Raw genomic sequence first — 26,622 nt, forward strand, 5'->3', positions numbered from 1 at the left:
GACGGGCCAAATGGCCTAATCCTGCTCCTATATCTTATGGTCTTATGATTACATTAGAACGGTCTGGGTATTCTGTATCTGAGATCATCAATATAATTTCTCCCATTGATCACTGGTTTTTAATAAAGTTTTACCTTGATACTGTGACATTGGTTTCCGGAGTATAATTGCCACCTTGTCGGAGAAACCCGCTAACAAATGGTGTGGAAGGGGTTCTGGGTTAATTAGCAGAACGACAGGCAGAGTCTGAGGTTTAGCAACAGCTGGGGAGGAAAGAGTTACAGGGATTCCCTGTACTGCCTGGGGTGGTGGTGGAGGCAGATACAATAGGGGCTTTTAGATAAGCACATGAATATGTAAGGAATAGAGGAATATGGACCAAGGGCAGGCAGAAAGGAATAGTTTAATTTGGCATCATGTTTAACGCAACATCGTGGGCTGAAGGGTCTGTTCCTGTGCTGTACTGTTCTATGTTCTATTTGTGATCTCCATTTAGAAAAAGGAAACAGAGGCACTGGAGAAGGGGCAAGAAAGATTCACAAGAATAATCCCAGAACTGTAATCACTTGTGAACTCACTGGTGTTTCACCAAGTTTGCTGACTGAGTGAATCACAGTCAGAGCAGGTGACCAGCCTCTGCCCAGTGTGAACTCACTGAAGTACCCATGGGTTGGATGACTCAGTGAATCCCTTCCCACACTGAGAGCAGCTCCCCAGTGTGAACTCGCTGGTGTTTCAGCAGTGCTGAAGATATTCGAAATCTCTTTGAGCAGTGAGAGCAGCTGAACGGTCTCTCCTCAGTGTGAATGCGCTGGTGGGACATCAGCTCTGAGAGCTTTTGAAGCCACTTCCACAGTCAGAGCATTTGAAAGGCCTCAGATTGGTGTGAGTGACTTTATGTCTGAGCAGGCTGGATGACTGAGTGAATCCCTTCCCACACAAAGAGCAGGTAAATGGTCTCTCCCCAGTGTGAACTCGCTGGTGGGACACCAGTTCTCCAGAGCTTTTGAATCTGCTCCCACAGTCAGAGCATTTAAAGGGTCTCTTATTGGTGTGAGTGAGATTATGACTCAGCAGGTGGGATAACTGAGTGAATCCCTTCCCACAGTCAGAACAGGTGAATGGTCTCTCCCCAGTGTGAACTCGCTGGTGTCTCTGCAGATTGGATGAGCTTTTAAACCTCTTTCTGCAGTGAGAGCAGCTGAACGGTCTCTCCTCAGTGTGACACCTGGTGGGACACTGGTTCTCCAGAGGTTTTGAAGCCAATGCTACAGTCAGAGCATTTAAACGATCCCTCATTGGTGTGAGTGAGATTGTGACTCTGCAGGCTGGATAACTGAGTGAATCCCTTCCCGCACACAGAGCAGGTGAATGGCCGCTCCCCAGTGTGACTGTGTCGATGAGATTCCAGCTGTGATGGGACCCTGAATCGCCTCCCACAGTCCCCACATTTCCACGGTTTCCCCCTGGTGCGGGTGTTCTTGTGACTCTCCAGGTTCAACAATCAGTTAAATCTCACACAGAACACGGGTACAGTCTCTCCCCGCTGTGAATGCTGCGGTGTATTTTCAGGCTGTGTAACTGGTTAAATCTCTTCCCACACAGTACACTGGAACACACTCACTCGGGTGTATCTGTGTCTCAGTGATTTTTCAGTTACATTTATGTTAAAAAAAATTCTGAAGCAGACAGAACAGAAAAAGATTTCTCCTTTTAGATTCAAAGGCCAATGATATTCAGGTCCTGATCAAATGAATAACTCTGTCAGGTCTTGATGTGTTGTTTGATTTGAAATTTCTGCCTGTAAATCCTCACCTTCTGCAAATCTATCCTGCAAAAGAGTTTATAAAATTCATCAGTGTTAGTACAGGATAGAAATTCAGAACGGACAATTCTAGTTTCTATGGAACATTCTTTCCTCTCTCATTCCCCAAAAAGCTGTGAATCTCCATCCCACACACTCTCCCTCCATTCTCACTCTGCTGTATCTAATATTCACCCTGCCAATTCTTCGAAAGGTGCTGATTGAGGCTGATTGACAGATCCATACTCACTGCTTCCTGTCCTGGATGTGGAGATGTCGGTGTTGGACTGGGGTAGACACAGTAAGAAGTTTCACAACACCAGGTTAAAGTCCAACAGGTTTATTAGTAGCAGGAGCTTTCGGAGCACTGCTCCTTCATCAGCTGTGTGCAGGATTTGGTTCGCAAACAGGGCATATATAGACACAAACTCCATTATAAGATAATGGTTGGAATGCGAGTCTTAACAGGTAATCAAGTCTTTACAGGTACAATGTGAGTGGAGAGAGGGTTAAGCACAGGTTAAAGAGGTGTGAATTGTCTCAATGTTGTCTCAATTGTCTCACGTTGTTTGTCTCTTAAAGACTTGATTAGCTGTAAGTATTCGCATTCCAACCATTATTCATGTAAATTGAGTCTGTGTCTTTATATGCCCTGTTTGTGAACAGAATTCCCACTCTCCTAAAGAAGGGGCTTGGAGCTCCGAAAGCTTGTGTGGCTTTTGCGACCAAATAAACCTGTTGGACTTTAACCTGGTGTTGTTAAACTTCTTACTGAATTGTCTCAAGCCAGGATAGTTAGTGAGATTTTGCAAGCCCAGCAAGTTGTGGGGGTTACAGATAGTGTGACATGAACCCAAGATCCTGGTTGAGACCGTCCTCATGTGTGCGGAACTTGGCTATCAGTTTCTGCTCAGCGATTCTGCACTGTCGTGAGTCTTGAAGGCCGCCTTGGAGAACGCTTACCCGAAGATCAAGGGCATTCAGCCTCTGATCTTCGGGTAAGTGTTCGCCAAGGCGGTTTATAGTTTAGTTTTGATTGTTTATTAATTAGTGTCACAAGGAGGCTTACATTAACACTGCAATGAAGTCACTTGAAAATCATGAAAAAAGTGCAAACAATCTATGAAGTTACTGTGAGAGTCAGCATGGACTCGAGTTGTCCAATGGACTCCTTCTGTGCTGTAATGACTCTATAACTGGAAATATATAATGCAGCTACAGTACAATATGACAAGATTGGAATGATAAATGTATTTATTGCAGGACCAGGAATAAACCTGTCTGATATAACAACACTAGACATATCTCTGTCCTATATTAATTTACTGTCCCCTTAAATGTCAGCCATCTCCTGGGGAAACCAGCCCTTTAATTGTGAACATTAGGAAAGAGATCATCCTTTTAGCCAGACAAATAAATGTGTCAAGCTGAGGGAGCAAAGGATGTCAATGTCTTTAAGAGAGAGAGACCTGGGCCAACCTTTCCAGAGTCTGCAGCCTCCCTGGATTCACTTCCTTTCCCTTCAGTTGCTGCAAGTCCCCAATTTCCCCCAGAATGAGAAAAGAAATGGAAAGGGGGAGAAAAGAAAGTGTTTTACTCTCAGATGTTGGTTTCTTTTTGTTTATTACAAATAAATACAAATAAATACAAAACAATTACAAATACACAAAGAACAAATGTGAAAAAATACATTACCAATGGCTAACGCCATCCATTTATCAGTTACTACCTTCCATTTCTGAAGGGTTCATCGTCAATTACAGTTTTCCAGGGCATTGCCCTCAAAATACACCTCCATCTACAAATCATAATCTACAAATCTACAAACATTAACACAACACTACAACTGTACACAACAAAAAATAAACACTGAAGCATAAGGGCACCGTCCCCTGGGTTTGTCCACCTGCCGGGGGATGCAACCCTCCAGTGGTACTCATATCCGGGGGTTACACCTTATGGATGTTCAGCCGGAGGGGGGAAATGGGGGAAACCACCCCGAACCTACTCAATCCGGAATCCCTTCCGGAATTTCAGCCGGGGCGGTGGGAGAGTCTCTCCAGGGTACTCAGTTCGGGCCTGCCTTCCCAATTTTTCTCCCGGAGAATAAAAATCCCTCTGGTGTTACTATGTCCGGGGCTTCACCACCCAGAACTTTCCCCAAGTGGATGTCACACCCCCCGGGGGTGACTTTATCCAGGGGGGGATGCCCCCCAGGCCACAAATAACGCAAGAAAATAGACGGGGGCTGGAACAAACCACCAACTACCATAACAGGAAAACCACATATTACAATAACAAACAATCCATGAAAAATACATTACCGATGGCTAACACCATCCATTTATCAATTACTACCTTCCATTTCGGAAGGGTTCATCGTCAATTACAGTTTTCCAGGGCATTGCCCTCAAAATACACCTCCATTTACAAATCATAATCTACAAATCTACAAACATTAACACAACACTACAACTGTACACAACAAAAAATAAACACTGAAGCATAAGGGCACCGTCCCCTGGGTTTGTCCACCTGCCGGGGGATGCAACCCTCCAGTGGTACTCATATCCGGGGGTTACACCTTACGGATGTTCAGCCGGAGGGGGGAAATGGGGGAAACCACCCCGCCTACTCAATCCGGAATCCCTTCCGGAATTTCAGCCGGGGCGGTGGGAAAGTCTCTCCAGGGTACTCAGTTCGGGCCTGCCTTCCCAATTTTTCTCCCGGAGAATAAAATCCCTCTGGTGTTACTATGTCCGGGGCTTCACCACCCAGAACTTTCCCCAAGTGGATGTCACACCCCCCGGGGGTGACTCCATCCAGGGGAGGATGCCCCCCAGGCCACAAATAACGCAAGAAAATAGACGGGGGCCGGAACAAACCACCAACTATCATAACAGGAAAACCACATATTACAATAACAAACAATTCATGAACAACCATACAATTGTGAAACATTTCGGAGGCATCGCCTTCCAGAGCTTCGCCCATCAACATTCCACCGTCCGAAGTCGACAACGCTCAACTACAGTCCTCCAAAGTCCACCACTCCGGGCCAGAACTTCCAAAATCACACCCACTGGGGCTGCACCGTCTGGGGTCACACCTTCCGCGGCTGAACCTTCCGAAACCATAGTTCCCAAATGGCTCCTCCCTGGCTTGGGTCTTCCGAGATTGCATCTACCTGGGCCACGCCTTTCAAGGCACAGGAATCCCAGCGAGAGCAGCATTCAACAAGCCCCAGCCGAAACAAAAGGTTCCCGCACAAGTCACGAACCCAAGCACTTGAAACAGAAACTTCACGCCGACCAAGGCGTTCCTCCCAGCGGCCACATTTCCAAAAGCTCACCGCAAGGCGCACATTAAGCCCGCCTTGAACTCCTTATCCTCTGCCCGCCCCCTGCCTGGAGCACACCATACTGGCCAACACGCAAAGCGAACGGCCAATATGGTGGACTGGCTGGACAATCCAATCTTTCCCACTCACAGATGTGGATTTCTTTTTGTTTATTACAAATACGTTAATACAAAACAATTACAAATACACAAAGAACAAATGTAAAAAAAATACATTACCAATGGCTAATGCCATCCATTTATCAGTTACTACCTTCCATTTCGGAAGGGTTCATCGTCAATTACAGTTTTCCAGGGCATTGCCCTCAAAATACACCTCCATTTACAAATCATAATCTACAAATCTACAAACATTAACACAACACTACAACTGTACACAACAAAAAAATAAACACTGAAGCATAAGGGCACCGTCCCCTGGGTTTGTCCACCTGCCGGGGGATGCAACCCTCCAGTGGTACTCATATCCGGGGGTTACACCTTACGGATGTTCAGCCAGAGGGGGGAAATGGGGGAAACCACCCCGCCTACTCAATCCGGAATCCCTTCCGGAATTTCAGCCGGGGCGGTGGGAGAGTCTCTCCAGGGTACTCAGTTCGGGCCTGCCTTCCCAATTTTTCTCCCGGAGAATAAAAATCCCTCTGGTGTTACTATGTCCGGGGCTTCACCACCCAGAACTTTCCCCAAGTGGATGTCACACCCCCCGGGGGTGACTTTATCCAGGGGGGGATGCCCCCCAGGCCACAAATAATGCAAGAAAATAGACGGGGGCCGGAACAAACCACCAACTACCATAACAGGAAAACCACATATTACAATAACAAACAATTCATGAAAAATACATTACCGATGGCTAACACCATCCATTTATCAATTACTACCTTCCATTTCGGAAGAGTTCATCGTCAATTACAGTTTTCCAGGGCATTGCCCTCAAAATACACCTCCATTTACAAATCATAATCTACAAATCTACAAACATTAACACAACACTACAACTGTACACAACAAAAAATAAACACTGAAGCATAAGGGCACCGTCCCCTGGGTTTGTCCACCTGCCGGGGGATGCAACCCTCCAGTGGTACTCATATCCGGGGGTTACACCTTACGGATGTTCAGCCGGAGGGGGGAAATGGGGAAACCACCCCGCCTACTCAATCCGGACTGCCTTCCGGAATTTCAGCCGGGGCGGTGGGAGAGTCTCTCCAGGGTACTCAGTTCGGGCCTGCCTTCCCAATTTTTCTCCCGGAGAATAAAAATCCCTCTGGTGTTACTATGTCCGGGGCTTCACCACCCAGAACTTTCCCCAAGTGGATGTCACACCCCCCGGGGGTGACTCCATCCAGGGGGGGATGCCCCCCAGGCCACAAATAACGCAAGAAAATAGACGGGGGCCGGAACAAACCACCAACTATCATAACAGGAAAACCACATATTACAATAACAAACAGTCCATGAACAACCATACAATTGTGAAACATTTCGGAGGCATCGCCTTCCAGAGCTTCGCCCATCAACATTCCACCGTCCGAAGTCGACAACGCTCAAATACAGTCCTCCAAAGTCCACCACTCCGGGCCAGAACTTCCAAAATCACACCCACTGGGGCTGCACCGTCTGGGGTCACACCTTCCGCGGCTGAACCTTCCGAAACCATAGTTCCCAAATGGCTCCTCCCTGGTTTGGGTCTTCCGAGATTGCATCTACCTGGGCCACGCCTTTCAAGGCACAGGAATCCCAGCGAGAGCAGCATTCAACAAGCCCCAGCCGAAACAAAAAGTTCTTGCACAAGTCACGAACCCAAGCACTTGAAACAGAAACTTCACGCCGACCAAGGCGTTCCTCCCAGCGGCCACATTTCCAAAAGCTCACCGCAAGGCGCGCATTAAGCCCGCCTTGAACTCCTTATCCTCTGCCTGGAGCACACTATACCGGCCAACACGCAAAGCGAACGGCCAATATGGTGGACTGGCTGGACAATCCAATCTTTCCCACTCACAGATGTGGATTTCTTTTTGTTTATTACAAATACGTTAATACAAAACAATTACAAATACACAAAGAACAAATGTGAAAAAAATACATTACCAATGGCTAACGCCATCCATTTATCAGTTACTACCTTCCATTTCGGAAGGGTTCATCGTCAATTACAGTTTTCCAGGGCATTGCCCTCAAAATACACCTCCATTTACAAATCATAATCTACAAATCTACAAACACTAACACAACACTACAACTGTACACAACAAAAAATAAACACTGAAGCATAAGGGCACCGTCCCCTGGGTTTGTCCACCTGCCGGGGGATGCAACCCTCCAGTGGTACTCATATCCGGGGGTTACACCTTACGGATGTTCAGCCGGAGGGGGGAAATGGGGGAAACCACCCTGCCGACTCAATCCGGAATCCCTTCCGGAATTTCAGCCGGGGCGGTGGGAGAGTCTCTCCAGGGTACTCAGTTCGGGCCTGCCTTCCCAATTTTTCTCCCGGAGAATAAAAATCCCTCTGGTGTTACTATGTCCGGGGCTTCACCACCCAGAACTTTCCCCAAGTGGATGTCACACCCCCCGGGGGTGACTTTATCCAGGGGGGGATGCCCCCCAGGCCACAAATAACGCAAGAAAATAGACGGGGGCCGGAACAAACCACCAACTACCATAACAGGATAACCACATATTACAATAACAAACAATCCATGAAAAATACATTACCGATGGCTAACACCATCCATTTATCAATTACTACCTTCCATTTCGGAAGGGTTCATCGTCAATTACAGTTTTCCAGTGCATTGCCCTCAAAATACACCTCCATTTACAAATCATAATCTACAAATCTACAAACATTAACAACACTACAACTGTACACAACAAAAAAATAAACACTGAAGCATAAGGGCACCGTCCCCTGGATTTGTCCACCTGCCGGGGGATGCAACCCTCCAGTGGTACTCATATCCGGGGGTTACACCTTACGGATGTTCAGCCGGAGGGGGGGAAATTGGGGAAACCACCCCGCCTACTCAATCCGGACTGCCTTCCGGAATTTCAGCCGGGGCGGTGGGAGAGTCTCTCCAGGGTACTCAGTTCGGGCCTGCCTTCCCAATGTTTCTCCCAGAGAATAAAAATCCCTCTGGTGTTACTATGTCCGGGGCTTCACCACCCAGAACTTTCCCCAAGTGGATGTCACACCCCCCGGGGGTGACTTTATCCAGGGGGGGATGCCCCCCAGGCCGCAAATAACGCAAGAAAATAGACGGGGGCCAGAACAAACCACCAACTGTCATAACAGGAAAACCACATACTACAATAACAAACAATCCATGAACAACCATACAATTGTGAAACATTTCGGAGGCATCGCCTTCCAGAGCTTCGCCCATCAACACTCCACCGTCCGAAGTCGACAACACTCAAATACAGTCCTCCAACGTCCACCACTCCGGGCCAGAACTTCCAAAATCACACCCACTGGGGCTGCACCGTCTGGGGTCACACCTTCCGCAGCTGAACCTTCCGAAACCATAGTTCCCAAATGGCTCCTCCCTGGCTTGGGTCTTCCGAGACTGCATCTACCTGGGCCACGCCTTTCAAGGCACAGGAATCCCAGCGAGAGCAGCATTCAACAAGCCCCAGCCGAAACAAAAAGTTCTTGCACAAGTCACGAACCCAAGCACTTGAAACAGAAACTTCACGCCGACCAAGGCGTTCCTCCCAGCGGCCACATTTCCAAAAGCTCACCGCAAGGCGCACATTAAGCCCGCCTTGAACTCCTTATCCTCTGCCCGCCCCCTGCCTGGAGCACACCATACTGGCCAACACGCAAAGCGAACGGCCAATATGGTGGACTGGCTGGACAATCCAATCTTTCCCACTCACAGATGTGGACGACAGGAGAAACTTTGACTCTCTCTGAAGATCAATCTTCATTCACACAAAGCCCACGCTCTGATTGGCTGGAGGACCAGAGTCCTTCCGGTCCTCCAACTCTTCCCATTGGTCAACACCTCAGCATGAAGATCAGAGGGTGGGTTCTCCCCCGCACATGCGCAGCTTCCCCTCTCCCTCGCACATGTGTAGTCCTGGGCCGGGGGGCGGGAGAGCTCACTGAGCGGCTTCTCGCTCTTGCCGGAGCCGTCAGCCAGTTGCCTGGAAACCTTGGTTCAAGGAGGTGTAGGGGGAGGGGAACAATGGGTGGGGGCGGGGCTCCTGGGTCCGCGCGCCCGGGCCTGCGCATTGGAACCCAGAGACGTCACCGCGGAGCAGAGTGATTCCTATTGGCTGATTCAGGCAGGGCTCTATTGTGACGTCACAATGCGGAAGTTGTCCAATGAGCTTCCGAGTGAAACTCCCTCCTCTGTTCAACATCTGGGAGGAAATCAATGTTTCCCCCTTTCCATTTCTTTCCTCATTCTGGGGGAAGTTGGGGACTTGCAGCAACTGAAGGAAATGAAGTGAATTCGGTCTGTATATTCCACACATTTTTACTCCAGTAATGTAGACATTTATCTGTCTGGCAGCCTGCATGGAAATTTTCAGCTCTCTGCATCCAGGGCAAGAAGCAGTGAGCATGGATCTGTCAATCACACATGAGGATGGCCTCAACCGGGATCTTGGGTTCATGTCACACTATCTGTAACCCCCACGACTTGCCTGGGCTTGCAAAATCTCACTAACTGTCCTGGCTGGACACAATGCACATCTCTTTAACCTGTGCTTAACCCTCTCTCCACTCTCATTGTCTGTACCTTTAAGACTTGATTACGTTTAAAGACTCGTATTCCAACCATTATCTTGTAAATTGAGTTTGTGTCCTTATATGCCCTGTTTGTGAACAGAACTCCCACTCACCTGATGAAGGGGCAGCGCTCTGAAAGCTTGTGGCTTGTGCTACCAAATAAACCTGTTGGGATTTTAACCTGGTGTTGTGAGATTACTTACTGTGCTTACCCCAGTCCAACGCCGGCACATCTTTGGACTGTGGAAGGAAAACCGGAACACCCGGAAGAAACCCACACAGACACGGGGAGAATGTAGAAACTCTGCACAGACAGTGACCCGAGGCTGGAATTGAACCCGGGTCCCTGGCGCTGTTAGGCAGCTGCACTAACCACTGTGCCACCGGGTCACATGTCAGTGCCATCGCCCGACTCCAGCCCAGTCTCAGCTCATCTGGAACCCTCACCCATTCCATTGTGACGTCACACCCTCACCCATTCCATTGTGACGTCACACTCTCACCCATTCCATTGTGACGTCAGGGCTTCACTCTCCGATCACAATCCCTGCCGGCCTCCCACATGCAGCCTCAATGGCGGCAGTCAGCCCGGGTCTAACACTACAAGCTGCCGCTCCATTTGGTACAAAGCGGGGGACCGGGAAGTTCATTTCCGGGGTTTGGGTTTGAACAACATGTTTACAAAGTCTCTCCACCCACCCGCCACATTTATCATTCCCCGCGCGCCGCCCTCTACCTCGTATTGCTCTCGCTTCCAAACTAAAACCGGCCGTCCGTCGCCATTACCCGCACTGATGTGGAGATGCCGGCGTTGGACTGGGGTAAACACAGCAACAAGTCAAACAACACCAGGTTAAAGTCCAACAGGTTTATCTGGTTCACCCGCACTGCGCATGCTTCAGGTCCCGCCTCTCATTCACTCCGATTGGTTGGAGGACCAGCCGCTCCCGCTCGGTCCTCCAGTCCCGCCCCCTCTTCCTATTGGTCCGGCGCTGCCGTCAATCAGTGCCCGGGCATTGTGATGTGGAGCATGCGCAGTGTCATTGCTGTCCTTGGCGCTTGTTTGTCCCGGAGAAGCGGAGTCAGCGTTAGGCGGTGGCTGGGAGGATTTGGAAACACTTTGAGGATCCGCAAACCCTTCAGAATCATTGTCAGCTCCCTGGTTTGCAGCTGCGGGGCTTCTCCCTCCCTCCCTCCCGGGAACAGGCCCAGGTTAACGGCCCCATCCTGGCTCAGCCACTGGAGGATGGTTCACATCAGAGGATGGGGGAGGGGGACAATAAATAAGAGGTTACACTTTGGCCTCAAATCAATGAGGACTCTGATCTCTGGGAAGGAAGGAAACCCTGGGAGGTGGGCGGGGAGGATTCACAAACACCCGCTGGAGGTCCCAACACACCCAATAAGACCCATTGGTTTTATTGTCAGTCTGCAGACAGCAGCTGGAGAACTGAACCCAATAAGAGTTTTAACAACACCAGGTTAAAGTCCAACAGGTTTATTTGGTAGCAAACACCATTAGCTACCATTAGGTGTTTGCTACCAAATAAACCTGTTGGACTTTAACCTGGTGTTGTTAAAACTCTTACTGTGTTCACCCCAGTCCAACGCCAGCATCTCCACATCAGAACTGAACCCAGACAGAGGAGAGGGAGGGAGAAAACTGGGAGTGGAGAAAAGAAATGGTGAGATGGGTTTGGATTTCAGCCCAGGGAGGAGGGAGAGTTTGTGGGACAGGAATTTATTGATTTGGGGCAACAAGAGAGGAAGAAATGTTCCAGAGAATTAGAATTGCCTGTTCAAAATTTCTATCCTGGACTGACAGTGATTAATTTTGTAAACTCCTTTTACAGGTGAGGTGAAGAAACATCACATCAAAATCAGACAGAGTCTCGATTCACTCGGGCTTAAATATCCTCAGACTTTGAATGTGGAAGGAGAAATGTTTGTCTTCTGTCTGGAGGAGAAGATTTCAAACATCAGTGCGTCTGAAAAAGCACCAAGAAACACGCACACCCGAGTGAGAGTGTTTCAGTGAGTTGACTGTGGAAAGAGCTTTATCCAGTTACGCAGCCTTAAAAAACATCACAGCATTCACAGCGAGGAGAAACTGTCCACGTGTTCTGTGTGTGGATGAGGCTTCAACTGATCGTTTAACCTGGAGAAACATAAGGACACCAGCACCATGGAGAAACCGTGGAAATGTGGGGACTGTGGGAAAGGATTCAGTTACTCTTCCCTGCTGGAAAACCATCGGCGCAGTCACACTGGTGAGAGACCGTTCACCTGTTCTGTCTGTGGGGAGGGATTCATTCAGTCATCTGGCCTTTGGTCTCACCAGAGAATTCACACTGAGGAAAAGCCATTCACCTGCACCTCCTGTGGGAAGAGGTTCAGGCATTCTTCAGCACTCACTGTGCACCAACGCACTCACACCGGGGAGAGACCATTCATCTGCTCCGTGTGTGGGAAGGGATTCACTCAGTCATTCCACCTGCTGTCACACCAGCGAGTTCATACTGGGGAGAGGCCGTTCACCTGCTCCGACTGTGGGAAGGGATTCACTGGGTCATCCCACTTACTGTCACACCAGCGAGTTCACATTGAGGAGAAGCCATTCAGCTGCACTGACTGTGGACGGAGTTTCAGACAGGCATCCTCCCTCATTGCACACCAGCGAATTCACACTGGGGAGAGACCGTTTACTTGCTTTTTGTGTGGAAAGGGATTCACAGTTTTACCCACCCTGCTGAGACACCAGAAAATTCACACTGAAGAGAAGCCATTCAGCTGCACTGACTGTGGAAAGAATTTCAGGCAGTCATCCAACCTCACTGCTCACCGACGCACTCACACTGCAGAAAGGCCATTCACATGCTCCGTGTGTGGGAAGGGATTCGCAAAGTCTTTCAACCTGCTGGCTCACCAACGCACTCACACTAAGAGGCCATTCAACTGCTCTGTGTGTGGGAAGGGATTCACTCAGTCACAATGGCTCCTGAGACATCAACAAGTTCACAAGTGACTGCAGGGGTCGGATTCTGCTGTTTTTGCTGCTGTTCAGTATTGACAGTCTGACAATATTTTATTTCTGCTGATGTGAACAAACCCTATAACTAGTTGGAATTTAATATTCTGGAAATGTCACTGATTTTCGGGGCTGCAATGTCACTTTTTAAAAGCAACACCTGTGATCTTCCCTCTTAACTGAAGAACTCTCACAGGAACCTGTTGAGAATAAAATTAAGAACTTTTGCTTCAATTCTAATTTGATCTTTGGGGCAAAATCTACAATTCATTCTCTGAAAGATCCATCTGCAGGGCACAAAGTATTTATTTTCAATGCTTGTATTGAGATTTTCTGGAAAGCTGCTCTTTGATTTTTAAGGGCTATTTTTTGGTTTCCAGGGCATCGTTTTCCATTCTCAGTAACTCCTTTATTAGTGATGTAGTCACGTAGTAACATTACCTTTTGTGTTTCTGTTAGTTTACTTCTTTGAATAAGATAGCACAAATACTGAAGACTGTGTATATATTAAATCTTTTAAATTGGAATCTATGAATGATATTTTTTGTTAACTTATTTTAAAAATACTCCCATACTCTCTTTCCAAAATGAGAATTCTAACTATTTGACACAAGGTAACTGAATCAGATGTTTACTGGTTCAGACGGTGGAGCAGGAAAAATCTCTCCCGATTCTGATCTTCATTGTGTGTGGATTTACATTGATAACCCATCAATAACCTCACTACACCAGCTGAGATCAGCTCTGACCGGGGATTCTGTATGTTGTCTGTGAACGTTAAACTGCAAATAAAAGCAGTTTAGAATATGAACCTGGATGAATGGATCTCAATTTCTAATGTGATGACCCAAGTGATTGTAAGTACGTTCACAATATCTGTTTACTCAAATTCCTGAGCTGTACACCCCACCTCCTGAGATATATAAAAATAATCAAGACTTGTTCAGCAGAATGGGGAAAGCTCTGCCGATGGTCGGATCATTCCTTTTGAGGCTCACACTGCTATGAAACTAGTTCTGTAGCAGGAAGACACAACTCCTCCACACATCACCGATAGGCTGCTGAGTCAGTGAACCTCTTTTCTCAAAATAGGTGGCAAAGCTGTTCCTCCAGTTTGAGACTGTCTCTGCAGATGTAGCAACATCAGGAGAGACAGAATCTGTGATTGGAGGAGATGGTCCTCACAGTTTCTGTCTCTCCCATGTACAGGATGATTTATTTTTTCCAGTAGTTCCTCCCAAGACAGAATTTCTGCGGGCCTTTTGGCAAGTCATGTTGCAGCTTTATAGAACCTCAGTTAGGCCGCACTTGGAATATAGTGTTCAATTCTGGTCGCCACACTACCAGAAAGATGTGGAGGCTTTGGAGAGGGTGGAGAGGGTACAGAAAAGATCTACCAGGATGTTGCCTGGCATGGAGGGCATTAGCTATGAGGAGAGGTTGGAGAAACTTGGTTTGTTCTCACTGGAACGACGCAGGTTGAGGGCGATCTGACAAAGTCTACAAGATTGTGAGGGGCTTGGGCAGAGTGGATAGTCAGAAGCTTTTTCCCAGGTAGAAGAGTCAGTTACTCGGAGGCATAGGTTTAAGGTGCGAGGGGCAAGGTTTAAAGGAGATGTACGAGGCAGATTTTTTACCCAGAGGGTGGTGGGTGCCTGGAACTCGCTGCCGGGGGAGGTAGTGGAAGCAGATACAATTGTGACTTTTAAGGAGCGTCTTGACAAATACATGAATAGGATGGGAATGGAGGGATATGGTCCCCAGAAGGGTAGGGGGTTTCAGTTCAGTCGGGCAGCGTGGTTGGTGCAGGCTTGGAGGGTCGAAGGAATGTTCCTGTGCTGTAATTTTCTTTGTTTTCTTTTGAGAGTGAATTCACCATCCACAGCCATTTATTTTGAACCCTGGTTTGAAATATTCTCACTCTGGGTTTAAGGCTTCACGGCGTAATACACAGATTTAGATCTTACCACCAAACACCAATTCATATCCTCATCCGAGTCCCAGATTTAAATGTGGTTGTCCAAACTAGAAAACATATATAATTTGACTCTTTTTAAACCTGATTCACCACACCCTGCCACACTAACTACAAGAGATTGTTTTTGGGACCAGTTGTTCCGTTAAAGTCTGTGTTGTTCTCAATGATGACAGTTTTAACCTCTCCGTAACCTGTCCTAACACTTCTGCCCTCCAGGGGGCTCTGTTTTTCTGATGGTGACATTCCCTGTTTACCCAGTCAGCCCTTGAATTGTTTGTGAATCCAGTCACATGTCGGTTAGACTGGATCAGGGCGGCAGATTTCCTTCCTTGAAGGGAATTAGAGAACCAGATGTGTTTTTACAACAATTAATTCATGCTCATCAATATTTTTGTTGAAACGTGGTGGGATTCAAACCCAGGTCCCAAAATCATTATAATAAATAGAGAAAATGCTGGATAAACTCAGCAAGTCTGTTTTATTCAGAATTCCAGCATCTGCTGGATTTTCCTTTATCTCCAAATCATTCCCCTGGATTACTCCTGCTCTGGCTCTAATTCCAGTCAGCTCAGACAACAAAAACAGGTTTCACAAAATCGCAAACATTTAAAAAAGGAGGTAGACAAAAGGCGGGTAACTATAGGCTGGTTAGCTTAACTTCTGTAGGAGGGAAAATGCTTGGATCTATCATCAGGGAAGAAATAGCGAGACATCTGGATATAAATTGTCCCATTGGTAAGACACAGCATAGGTTCTTGAAGGGCAGGTCATGTTTGACTAATTTGGTGGAATTATTTGAGAACATTACATGTGCAGTGGACAATGGGGAACCTGTGGATGTGGTGTATCTGGATTTCCAGAAGGCATTTGACAAGGTGCCGCACCAAAGACTGCTACATAAGATAAAGTTGCACAGTGTTACGGGTAATGTATTAGCATGGATAGAGGATTGGTTAACTAACAGAAAGCAAAGAGTGGGGGTAAATGGGTGTTTTTCTGGTTGGCGATCAGTGACTAGTGGTGTGCCTCAGGGATCAGTGTTGGGACCGCAATTGTTTACGATTTACATAGATGATTTGGATTTGGGGACCAAGTGTAGTGTGTCAAAATTCGCAGATGACACTAAGAGCAAAGTGTGCAGAGGATGCTGAAAGTCTGCAAAGGGATATAGATAATCTAAGTGAGTGGGCGAGGGTCTGGCAGATGGAGTACAATGTTGGTAAATGTGAGGTCATCCATTTTGGTAGGAATAACAGCAAAATGGACTATTATTTAAATGGGAAAAAATTGCAGCGTGCTACTGTGCAGAGGCCAAGCTGATTGGAGGAGGGAAAGCACTTCCTCCTCTATGACTTGATCTCATTTGCATCTTAGCCAAAAGGCCGAGATACTGCTTTTAAAAATTGCTTCATATGAAACATATGAAGCTTCAATGTAACCTAATGACCTCAAACAAACCTCTGCAAGACGTGCCGGATCATTGACACGGATGCCATCATCACACGTGAGAACACCATCTACCAGGTACACGGTACCTACTCTTGCAACTCGGCCAACATTGTCTACCTGATACGCTGCAAGAAAGGATGTCCCGAGGCATGGTACATTGGGGAAACAATGCAGACACTACGACAACGGATGAATGAACACCGCTCGACAATCACCAGGCAAGACTGTTCTCTTCCTGTGGGGGAGCACTTCAGCAGTCACGGGCATTCAGCCTTGGATCTTCAGGTAAGCGTTCTCCAAGGCGGCCTTCACGTCACACGACAGCGCAGAGTCCCTGAGCAGAAACTGATAGCCAAGTTCCGCACACATGAGGACGGCCTAAACCGGGATGTTGGATTTATGTCACATTATCAGTAACACCCACAGCTTGCCTCCTGGGCTTGTAGAATCTTAATAGCTGTTCTGTCTGGAGACAATACACATCTCTTTAACCCGTGTTTACTGTTCCCTCCACCCACATTGTCTGTACCTTTAAGACCTGGCTGGCTGGAGGATTCGCATTCTAATCAGTATTCTGCAACTTGATTTTGTCTGTTTGCACTGTTTGAGAGCACATTTCCACTCCATCTGACGAAGGAGCAGTGCTCCGAAAGCTTATGGTATTTGCTACCAAATAAACCTGTTGGACTTTAACCTGGTGTTGTGAGACTTCTTACGCTGTGCAGAGGGACAGGGGTGTCCTTGTGCAGGAATCTCAAAGAGTTGGTTTGCAGGTGCAACAGGTAATTAAGAAGGCAAATGGAATTTTGTCCTTCATTGCTCGAGGGATGGAGTTTAAAAACAGCGAGATTATGTTGCAGCTGTATAAGGTGCTGGTGAGGCCACACCTGGAACACTGTGTACAGTTTTGGTCTCCTTACTTGAGAAAGGATATACTGGCACTGGAGGGGGTGCAGAGGAGATTCACGAGGTTGATTCCGGAGTTGAGAGGGTTGGCTTATGAGCAGAAACTGAATAGACTGGGGCTATACTCATTGGATTTCAGAAGAATGAGGGGAGATCTTATAGAAACATATAAGATTATGAAGGGAATAGATAAGATAGAAGCAGGGAAGTTGTTTCCACTGGCGGGTGAAACTAGAACTTGGGGGCATAGCCTCAAAATAAGGGGAAGCAGATTTAGGACTGAGTTGAGGAGGAACTTCTTCACACAAAGGGTTGTGAATCTGTGGAATTCCCTGCCCAGTGAAGCAGTTGGGGCTACCTCATTGAATGTTTTTAAGGCAAGGATAGATAAATTATTGAACAGTAAAGGAATTAAGGGCTATGGTGAGCAGGCGTGTAAGTGGAGCTGAGTCCACAAAAAGATCAGCCACGAGGCTCGAGGGGCCAGATGGCCTACTCCTGCTCCTAGTTCTTATGTTCTTCCCACAATTCCCACATTTCCATGGCATCTCCCTGTGACTGCAATTATGTTCCAAAAGGCCAGATGATTGGTTGAAGCTTTCACCACACCTGACTAAACCTCTGACTAACCTGAGTAAAACTGAGGATAAAGTATTGGTGTCTGTAAGGGCTAAAACAATACCCTTGGCTTCCTTGCAGATCTGTGGCACCAAGTTCAAGACTCCTTCATGAATCATCCTCTTGGCCTCTTGCCTGTCAACTGTCCATGAGAATCTCATGTTTCAGAATGTTCACTGCTCATTCTTCCAGAACTAATGAGTATAGGTGCAACCTTTCCCCAAAAGACAACGAGTTGGATTCTGTGGGATCACTTCCCCAAAACTGGAGAATCCCCCCCTGAGGTCAGAGGACCCCCCGGCCTGCTACGATTCCTGTGGTGGGTGGGATGGGAGAATTCTCCCCTACACCTTCACAACCTTTCCTCAAAAGCCAACACCATCATCTTAGGAATGGGCCTGGTGAACTTTCTCTGAACTCATTCCAATGAAAGCATGTCATTCCATAAGTAGGGAGACCAAAACCGCACACAGTATTCCAGCTGCTATCTCAGCAATGTCCTGTGTAGGTGCAGCAAGTTCCCTTTTTCAAACTCCACCCCCTTGCAGTAAAGTCCAACACTCCATTTGCCGCCTTCTTTACTTGCTGTACCTTCATCCTATTTTTTCACGATTCATGTACAAGGACACCCAGATTCCTCTCTACGGCAGTATTCTTCAGTTTCTGTATATTTATAAATTGTTTGCTTCTCTATTCTTCCTGCCAAAGTGGAAAAGCTCCCACTTTCCCGCACTATACTCCATCTGCCATTTTTCTGTCCATTCAGGTAACTTATCTGTGTCCCTTACAGATTTTTTGTAATAACCTCACAACTTGCTTTTCTACCTATCTTTGTATCATCAATTCTGGCTTCATCCAAGTCATTGATCAAGGTGGCTGTTTTTCTCTCTCTCAGTTGTGGGTGATATTTGTCTCTATTCTCCTGGAAACTGAATGAATCTTGTTCCAAACTGGGTTCAATATCAGACATTTCAGGGAGTCAGGAATCATTCGCCCCTGAACCTACACTGGTAAAACCCCAGGCAGTTCCTCAGTAAGGATTTTTCTGGTTCCTCACCATATATTAGTCAGGATACTGAAACCCAGCTTTTTTACAGTCCACTCCTGGAGGTCCCACTCCCTGAGCCGACAAAATTCAGCAGTGTCAGTGCTGAAGTTTCACAGTGGGAGTGATTCCCAGAGTAACTGTCAATCAGATCACCATTGATGTCCAGGTTTGTGTAGTTTTAGTTATCCTGATGTCTAACACACACACATCAATAAAACAGGGAATTCCTGCAAACAAACTGCAGCTTCTTCTCTGTCTGGACAGACAATGTTTGTTGAATAATTGTCCCAATGGTTAACAGGCTCCTGTGAACTCATCCAACTCGTATTTTAATACTGACTTTAACAAATATATATTAAATAGGTTTATTTTAAATAAGTTAAAACCAGCCTTAAAATGGTATATATAGTATAATAACCATAGTACTTTTCAGACTGGAAACTTTAACCTGCTGTTTCACTTTGATTTAGGAGCAGATCCCAGTTTTACACCAATCTCTGATTCATGTATCCAGCATTCACCGTCATTCTAAAAACAGAAGTTGCTGCAAAATCTCAATAAGTCTGACAGAATCTGTAAAGTCAGGAACAATTAATGTTTCCAGTTGAATGTGACTCTTCTTCAGTGTCAAAACATTAGATCTGTTTCTCTCTCCAGAGATGCTGTCAGACCTGCTGAGTTTTTACAGCACTTCTTGTTTTTATTTACGAGTTCAGGACTCAGACAAGACAATCCACAATACAAATCTTACAACTGGGCTCGGGTTTATTAACATCAGCAGAAACAGACACCAATGAAAATGGTTGGGACCTCAATGTGATTAACAGCAAAATTCAGTCCTTGCAGTCACTCGTGAACCTGATGGTGTTTCAGCAGGTGAGGTGACTGAGTGAATCCCTTCCCACACACGGAGCAGGTGAATGGCCTGTCCCCAGTGTGAATTCGCTGGTGTGCCTGCAAGTTGGATGACTGAGCGAATCCCTTCCCACACTGAGAGCAGGTGAACGGCCTCTCCCCAGTGTGAACTCGTTGGTGTCTCAGCAGGCTGGATGGATCACAGAATCCCTTTCCACACTGAAAGCAGGTGAATGGCCTCTCCCCAGTGTGAACTGTCTGGTGTCTCAGCAGGCTGGATGAATCACCGAATCCCTTCCCACACTGAGAGCAGGTGAACGGTCTCTCCCCAGTATGAATGCGCTCGTGTGCCCGCAGGCTGGATGACCGAGTGAATCCCTTCCCACACTGAGAGCAGGTGAATGGCCTCTCCCCAGTGTGAACTCGCTGGTGTGTCTGCAGGCTGGATGACCGAGTGAATCCCTTCCCACACTGAGAGCAGGTGAATGGCCTCTCCCCAGTGTGGTTGCGCCGATGTGCTTCCAGCTGTGATGGGGCTCTGTATCTCTTCCCACAGTCCCCACATTTCCATGGTTTCTCCATGGTGCAGGTGTCCTTGCCTCTCTCTTGGGTGGACAATCAGTTGAAGCCTCGTCCACACACAGAACACGGGTACCGTCTCTACCCGCTGTGAATGGTGTGGTATTTATTCAGGCTGTGTAACTGGTTAAAGCTCTTTAGTCCGAGCACTAGAACACTCTCACTCGAGTGTGGCAGTGTGTTGGTGCTTTTCCAGTCACACTGATGTTTGAAATCTTTTCAAATCAACAGACTGGACAATCATTTCTCCTTCTAGATTCAAAGTCCGATGATATTCAGCTCCCAAGGAATATGACTCTGTCAGATCTAGACGTGACGTTTGAGATTTCGGTCTGTGATTCCTCTTTCAATATCCTGTAAAACAAGTTTACAAAAGTCAGCAGTGTCAGTACAGGATAGAAATTCAGAACAGACAATTCTAGTTTCTATGGAACATTCTTTCCTCTCCCATTCCTCAAAAGCTGTAAATCTCCATCCCACACACTCTCCCTCCATTCTCACTCTGCTGTATCTAATATTCACCCTCCCAATTCTCCTGAAGGTGCTGATTGAGGCTGATTGACAGATCCATGCTCACTGCTTCCTGTCCTGGACACAGAGACCATAACAAATAGGAGCTGCAGTCGGCCATTTGGCTCATCGAGTCTTTTAAACTATTCAATGAGATAATTCGTTCATCTACCTCAGCATCATTCTCCCCACACTAAACCCATATCCCTTGATATCTTCAATATCGAGAAACCAATCAATCTCTCTCTTGAAAATAGTTGATGACTGAGGCTTCACTGTCCTCAGGGGTTGAGAATTCCAAATCTTTACCACATCCTTGAGTGAAGAAATCCCCCCACATCTTAGCTTTTGCTCCATCTTCTTGTCTGTTCCCCATAACCTTTGACACCCTTGTCAGTCAAAAATCTGTCTAACTGGAATATATTCAATGATCCTCAGCCTCCACTGGTCCCTGTGGAAGAGAAATCCAAAAGACGAACAATCCTCTGAGGGAAGAGATGTCTGGAAAGATATAATGTAGCTACAGTTCCATATTACAAAATATTCAGATCCCAAGGAATATGACTGTCTCGATGTGACAGTTGAGATTTTTGCCTGTGATTCCTCGTTCAAAATCTTGTGAAATGAGTTTGCAAAAGTCATCACAGTTAATATAGGATAGAAATTCAGAGCAGACAATTCTACTTTCTATGGAACATTCTTTCCTATTTCATTCCCAAAAAGTTGTAAATCTCCATCCATATCAATGGATTCTCATCTGGTGTTGTGAGACTTCTTACTGTGCTTACCCCAGTCCAACGCCGGCATCTCCACACTCTGAGTGGAAACAGAGAGAAGTAGGAGAGGCCGGAGGTGAAGAGAGAGATTTTATTCATCAACAACTCAACAGGAACTTTGACAGAATTTCCAAACCCTGTGAACACCATCAGCTCCAAGTTCCTCTCCAACCCACACACCATCCTGACTTGTCTGACATCCAGTACTGAAAGAACAGAAATTTATTTCATTTAAATACTGGGAAGACTGAACCCATTGTGTTCAGTCCCCACTATGAACTCCACTCCCTCACCAACAACTTTATCTCTCCTCCTGGCAACTGTCTGAGGCTGAACCAGGCTGTTCACAACCAGGGTGAAACAGTTCATCTCAAGATGAGCTTCCAGCCACATGTCCACATCATCATCAAGACCACCTTCATTCATAGAAGCATTAATAGTAATTAATTAAAAGTAATGAATAATAAAATACAGTGTAGAAGGAGGCCATTCAGCCCATCGAGCCTGCACCGATAACAATCCCTATCCAGGCCCTATCCACATATTTACCTGTTAATTCCCCCTGATACCAGGTGGCAATTTATCGTGGCCAATCCGTCGAACCGGCACATCTTTGGACTGTGGGAGGAAACCTGAACACCTGGAGGAAACCCACACAGACACGAGGAGAATGTAGAAACTCTGCACAGACAGCGACCCGAGGCTGGAATTGAACCCGGGTCCCTGGCACTGTTAGGCAGCTGCACTAACCACTGTGCCACCGGGCCACATGTCAGTGCCATCGCCCGACTCCAGCCCAGTCTCAGCTCATCTGGAACCCTCACCCATTCCATTGTGACGTCACACTCTCACCCATTCCATTGTGACATCACACGCTCACCCATTCCATTGTGACGTCAGGGCTTCACTCTCCGATCACAATCCCTGCCGGCCTCCCACATGCAGCCTCAATGGCGGCAGTCAGCCCGGGTCTAACACTACAAGCTGCCGCTCCATTGGGTACAAAGGGGGGGACCGGGAAGTTCATTTCCGGGGTTTGGGTTTGAACAACATGTTTACGAAGCCTCTCCACCCACCCGCCACATTTATCATTCCCCGCGCGCCGCCCTCTACCTCGTATTGATCTCGCTTCCGAGTGAAAACCGCTTGTCCGTCGCCATTACCCGCACTGCGCATGCTTCAGGACCCGCCCCTCATTCACTCCGAATGGTTGGAGGACCAGCCACTCCCGCTCGGTCCTCCAGCCCCGCCCCTCATTCACTCCGATTGGTTGGAGGACCAGCCGCTCCCGTTCGGTCCCCCAGCCCCGCCCCTCATTCACTCCGATTGGTTGGAGGACCAGCCACTCCCGCTGGTCCTCCAGTCCCGCCCCTCATTCACTCCGATTGGTTGGAGGACCAGCCGCTCCCGTTCGGTCCTCCAGCCCCGCCCCTCATTCACTCCGATTGTTGGAGGACCAGCCGCTGCCACACGGTCCTCCAACCCCGCCCCCTCTTCTGATTGGCCCGGAGCTGCCGTCAATCAGTGCCCGGGCATTGTGATGTGGAGCATGCGCTGTGTCATTGCTGTCCTTGGCGCTTGTTTGTCCCGGAGAAGCGGAGTCAGCGTTAGGCGGTGGCTGGGAGGATTTGGAAACACTTTGTGGATCCGCAAACCCTTCAGAATCATTGTCAGCTCCCTGGTTTGCAGCTGCGGGGCTTCTCCCTCCCTCCCTCCCGGGAACAGGCCCAGGTTAACGGCCCCATCCTGGCTCAGCCACTGGAGGATGGTTCACATCAGAGGATGGGGGAGGGGGACAATAAATAAGAGGTTACACTTTGGCCTCAAATCAATGAGGACTCTGATCTCTGGGAAGGAAGGAAACCCTGGGAGGTGGGCGGGGAGGATTCGCAAACACCCGCTGGAGGCCCCAACACCCCCAATAAGACCCATTGGTTTTATTGTCAGTCTGCAGACAGGAGCTGGAGAACTGAACCCTGTAAGAGTTTTAACAACACCAGGTTAAAGTCCAACAGGTTTATTTGGTAGCAAACACCATTAGCTACCATTAGGTGTTTGCTACCAAATAAACCTGTTGGACTTTAACCTGGTGTTGTTAAAACTCCAGTCCAATGCCGGCATCTCCACATCAGAACTGAACCCAGACAGAGGACAGGGAAGGAGCAAACTGGGAGTGGAGAAAAGAAATGGTGAGATGGGTTTGGATTTCAGCCCAGGGAGGAGGGAGAGTTTGTGGGACAGGAATTTATTGATTTGGGGAACAAGAGAGGAAGAAATGTTCCAGAGAATTAGAATTGCCTGTTCAAAATTTCTATCCTGGACTGACAGTGATTAATTTTGTAAACTCCTTTTACAGGTGAGGTGAAGAAACATCACATCAAAATCAGACAGAGTCTCGATTCACTTGGACTTAAATATCCTCAGACTTTGAACGTGGAAGGAAAAATGTTTGTCTTCTGTCTGGAGGAGAAGATTTCAAACATCAGTGTGACTGAAAAAGCACCAAGATACACGCACACCCGAGTGAGAGTGTTTCAGTGAGTTGACTGTGGAAAGAGCTTTATCCAGTTACACAGCCTGAAAAAACATCACACCATTCACAGCAAGGAGAAACTGTACACGTGTTCTGTGTGTGGATGAGGCTTCAACTGATCGTTTAACCTGGAGAAACATAAGGACACCAGCACCATGGAGAAACCGTGGAAATGTGGGGACTGTGGGAAAGGATTCAGTTACCCTTCCCTGCTGGAAAACCATCGGCGCAGTCACACTTTTGAGAGACCGTTCACCTGTTCTGTCTGTGGGGAGGGATTCATTCAGTCATCTGGCCTTTGGTCTCACCAGAGAATTCACACTGAGGAAAAGTCATTCACCTGCACCTCCTGTGGGAAGAGGTTCAGGCATTCTTCAGCACTCACTGTGCACCAACGCACTCACACCGGGGAGAGACCATTCATCTGCTCCGTATGTGGGAAGGGATTCACTCAGTCATTCCACCTGCTGTCACACCAGCGAGTTCATTCTGGGGAGAGGCCGTTCACCTGCTCCGACTGTGGGAAGGGATTCACTGGGTCATCCCACTTACTGTCACACCAGCGAGTTCACATTGAGAAGAAGCCATTCAGCTGCACTGACTGTGGACGGAGTTTCAGACAGGCATCCTCCCTCATTGCACACCAGCGAATTCACACTGGGGAGAGACCGTTTACTTGCTTTGTGTGTGGAAAGGGATTCACAGCTTTACCCACCCTGCTGAGACACCAGAAAATTCACACTGAAGAGAAGCCATTCCGCTGCACTGTGGAAAGAATTTCAGGCAGTCATCCAACCTCACTGCTCACCGACGCACTCACACTGCAGAAAGACCATTCACATGCTCCGTGTGCGGGAAGGGATTCAATCGGCCATCCAACCTCTCTGCTCACCAGCGAGTTCACACAGGGGAGAGGCCATTCAACTGCTCTGTGTGTGGGAAGGAATTCACTCAGTCACAATGGCTCCTGAGACATCAACAAGTTCACAAGTGACTGCAGGGGTTGGATTCTGCTGTTTTTGCTGCTGTTCAGTATTGACAGTCTGACAATATTTTATTTCTGTTGATGTTAACAAACCCTATAACTCGCTGGAATTTAATATTCTGGAAATGTCACTGATTTTCGGGGCTGCAATGTCACTTTTTAAAAGCAACACCTGTGATCTTCCCTCTTAACTGAAGAACTCTCACAGGAACCTGTTGAGAATAAAGTTAAGAACTTTTGCTTCAATTCTAATTTGATCTTTGGGGCAAAATCTACAATTCATTCTCTGAAAGATCCATCTGCAGGGCACAAAGTATTTATTTTCAATGCTTGTATTGAGATTTTCTGGAAAGCTACTCTTTGATTTTTAAGGGCTATTTTTTGGCTTCCAGGGCATCGTTTTCCATTCTCAGTAACTCCTTTATTAGTGATGTAGTCACGTAGTAACATTACTTTTTGTGTTTGTGTTTGTTTACTTCTTTGAATAAGATAGCACAAATACTGAAGACTGTGTATATATTAAATCTTTTAAATTGGAATCTATGAATGATATGTTTTGTTAATTTACTTTAAAAATACTCCCATACTCTTTCCAAAATGAGAATTCTAACTATTGGACACAAGGTAACAATCAGATGTTCATTGGTTCAGACGGTGGAGCAGGAAAAATCTCTCCCGATTCTGATCTTCATTGTGTGTGGATTTACATTGATAACCCATCAATAACCTCACTACACCAGCTGAGATCAGCTCTGACCGGGGATTCTGTATGTTGTCTGTGAACATTAAACTGCAAATAAAAGCAGTTTAGAATATGAACCTGGATGAATGGATCTCAATTTCTAATGTGACGACCCAAGTGATTGGTAAGTATGTTCACAATATCTGGTTACTCCAATTCCTGAGCTGTAAACCCCACCTCCTGAGATATATAAAAATAATTGAGACTTGTTCAGCAGAATGGGGAAAGCTCTGCCGATGGTTGGATCATTCCTTTTGAGGCTCACACTGCTATGAAACTAGTTCTGTAGCAGGAAGACACAACTCCTCCACACATCACCGATAGGCTGCTGAGTCAGTGAACTTCTTTTCTCAAAATAGGTGGCAAAGCTGTTCCTCCAGTTTGAGACTCTGTCTCTGCAGATGCAGCAACATCGGGAGAGACAGAATCTGTGATTGGAGGAGATGGTCCTCACAGCTTCTGTCTCTCCCATGTACAGGATGATTTATTTTCTTCCAGTTGCTCCTCCCAAGACAGAATTTCTGCGGGCCTTTTGGCAAGTCATGTTGCAGCTTTATAGAACCTCAGTTAGGCCGCACTTGGAATATAGTGTTCAATTCTGGTCGCCACACTACCAGAAGGATGTGGAGGCTTTGGAGAGTGGAGAGGGTACAGAAAAGATTTACCAGGATGTTGCCTGGCATGGAGGGCATTAGCTATGAGGAGAG

At 47.1% G+C, this 26,622-nt stretch overlaps 2 protein-coding genes across 4 annotated transcripts in view; one reads left to right on the forward strand and one right to left on the reverse strand.

Moving 5' to 3' along the window:
- The window catches only part of LOC144483993 (uncharacterized), a 33,658-nt gene extending 20,206 nt beyond the window's left edge, over positions 1-13,452 (forward strand). Inside the window, exon 4 of the mRNA XM_078202569.1 lies at positions 12,090-13,452. Coding sequence (XP_078058695.1) covers positions 12,090-12,933 — 844 coding nt within the window. The 3' untranslated portion in view covers positions 12,934-13,452. The remainder of the gene's footprint in view (positions 1-12,089) is intronic.
- A 6,232-nt stretch (positions 13,453-19,684) lies between these two features.
- On the reverse strand, positions 19,685-22,780 carry LOC144483968 (uncharacterized). Of its 3 annotated transcripts, none has more exons than XM_078202547.1 (2): positions 22,536-22,780; positions 19,685-20,723 (listed from the first exon to the last, which is right to left on the reverse strand). In XM_078202547.1, exon 2 carries the CDS (start codon positions 20,370-20,372, stop codon positions 19,782-19,784), a length of 591 nt encoding a protein of 196 aa, XP_078058673.1. In that variant the 5' UTR covers positions 20,373-20,723; positions 22,536-22,780; the 3' UTR covers positions 19,685-19,781. The 3 variants fall into 3 exon arrangements, with proteins under 3 accessions (XP_078058673.1, XP_078058672.1, XP_078058671.1); XM_078202546.1 differs by having other exon boundaries at positions 22,205-22,780; XM_078202545.1 differs by having other exon boundaries at positions 22,508-22,656.
- Between the last annotated feature and the right edge of the window lie 3,842 nt (positions 22,781-26,622).

The sequence above is a fragment of the Mustelus asterias genome, unplaced genomic scaffold (assembly GCF_964213995.1).
Source record: "Mustelus asterias unplaced genomic scaffold, sMusAst1.hap1.1 HAP1_SCAFFOLD_85, whole genome shotgun sequence".
In the NCBI taxonomy this organism is placed as follows: Eukaryota; Metazoa; Chordata; class Chondrichthyes; order Carcharhiniformes; family Triakidae; genus Mustelus; species Mustelus asterias.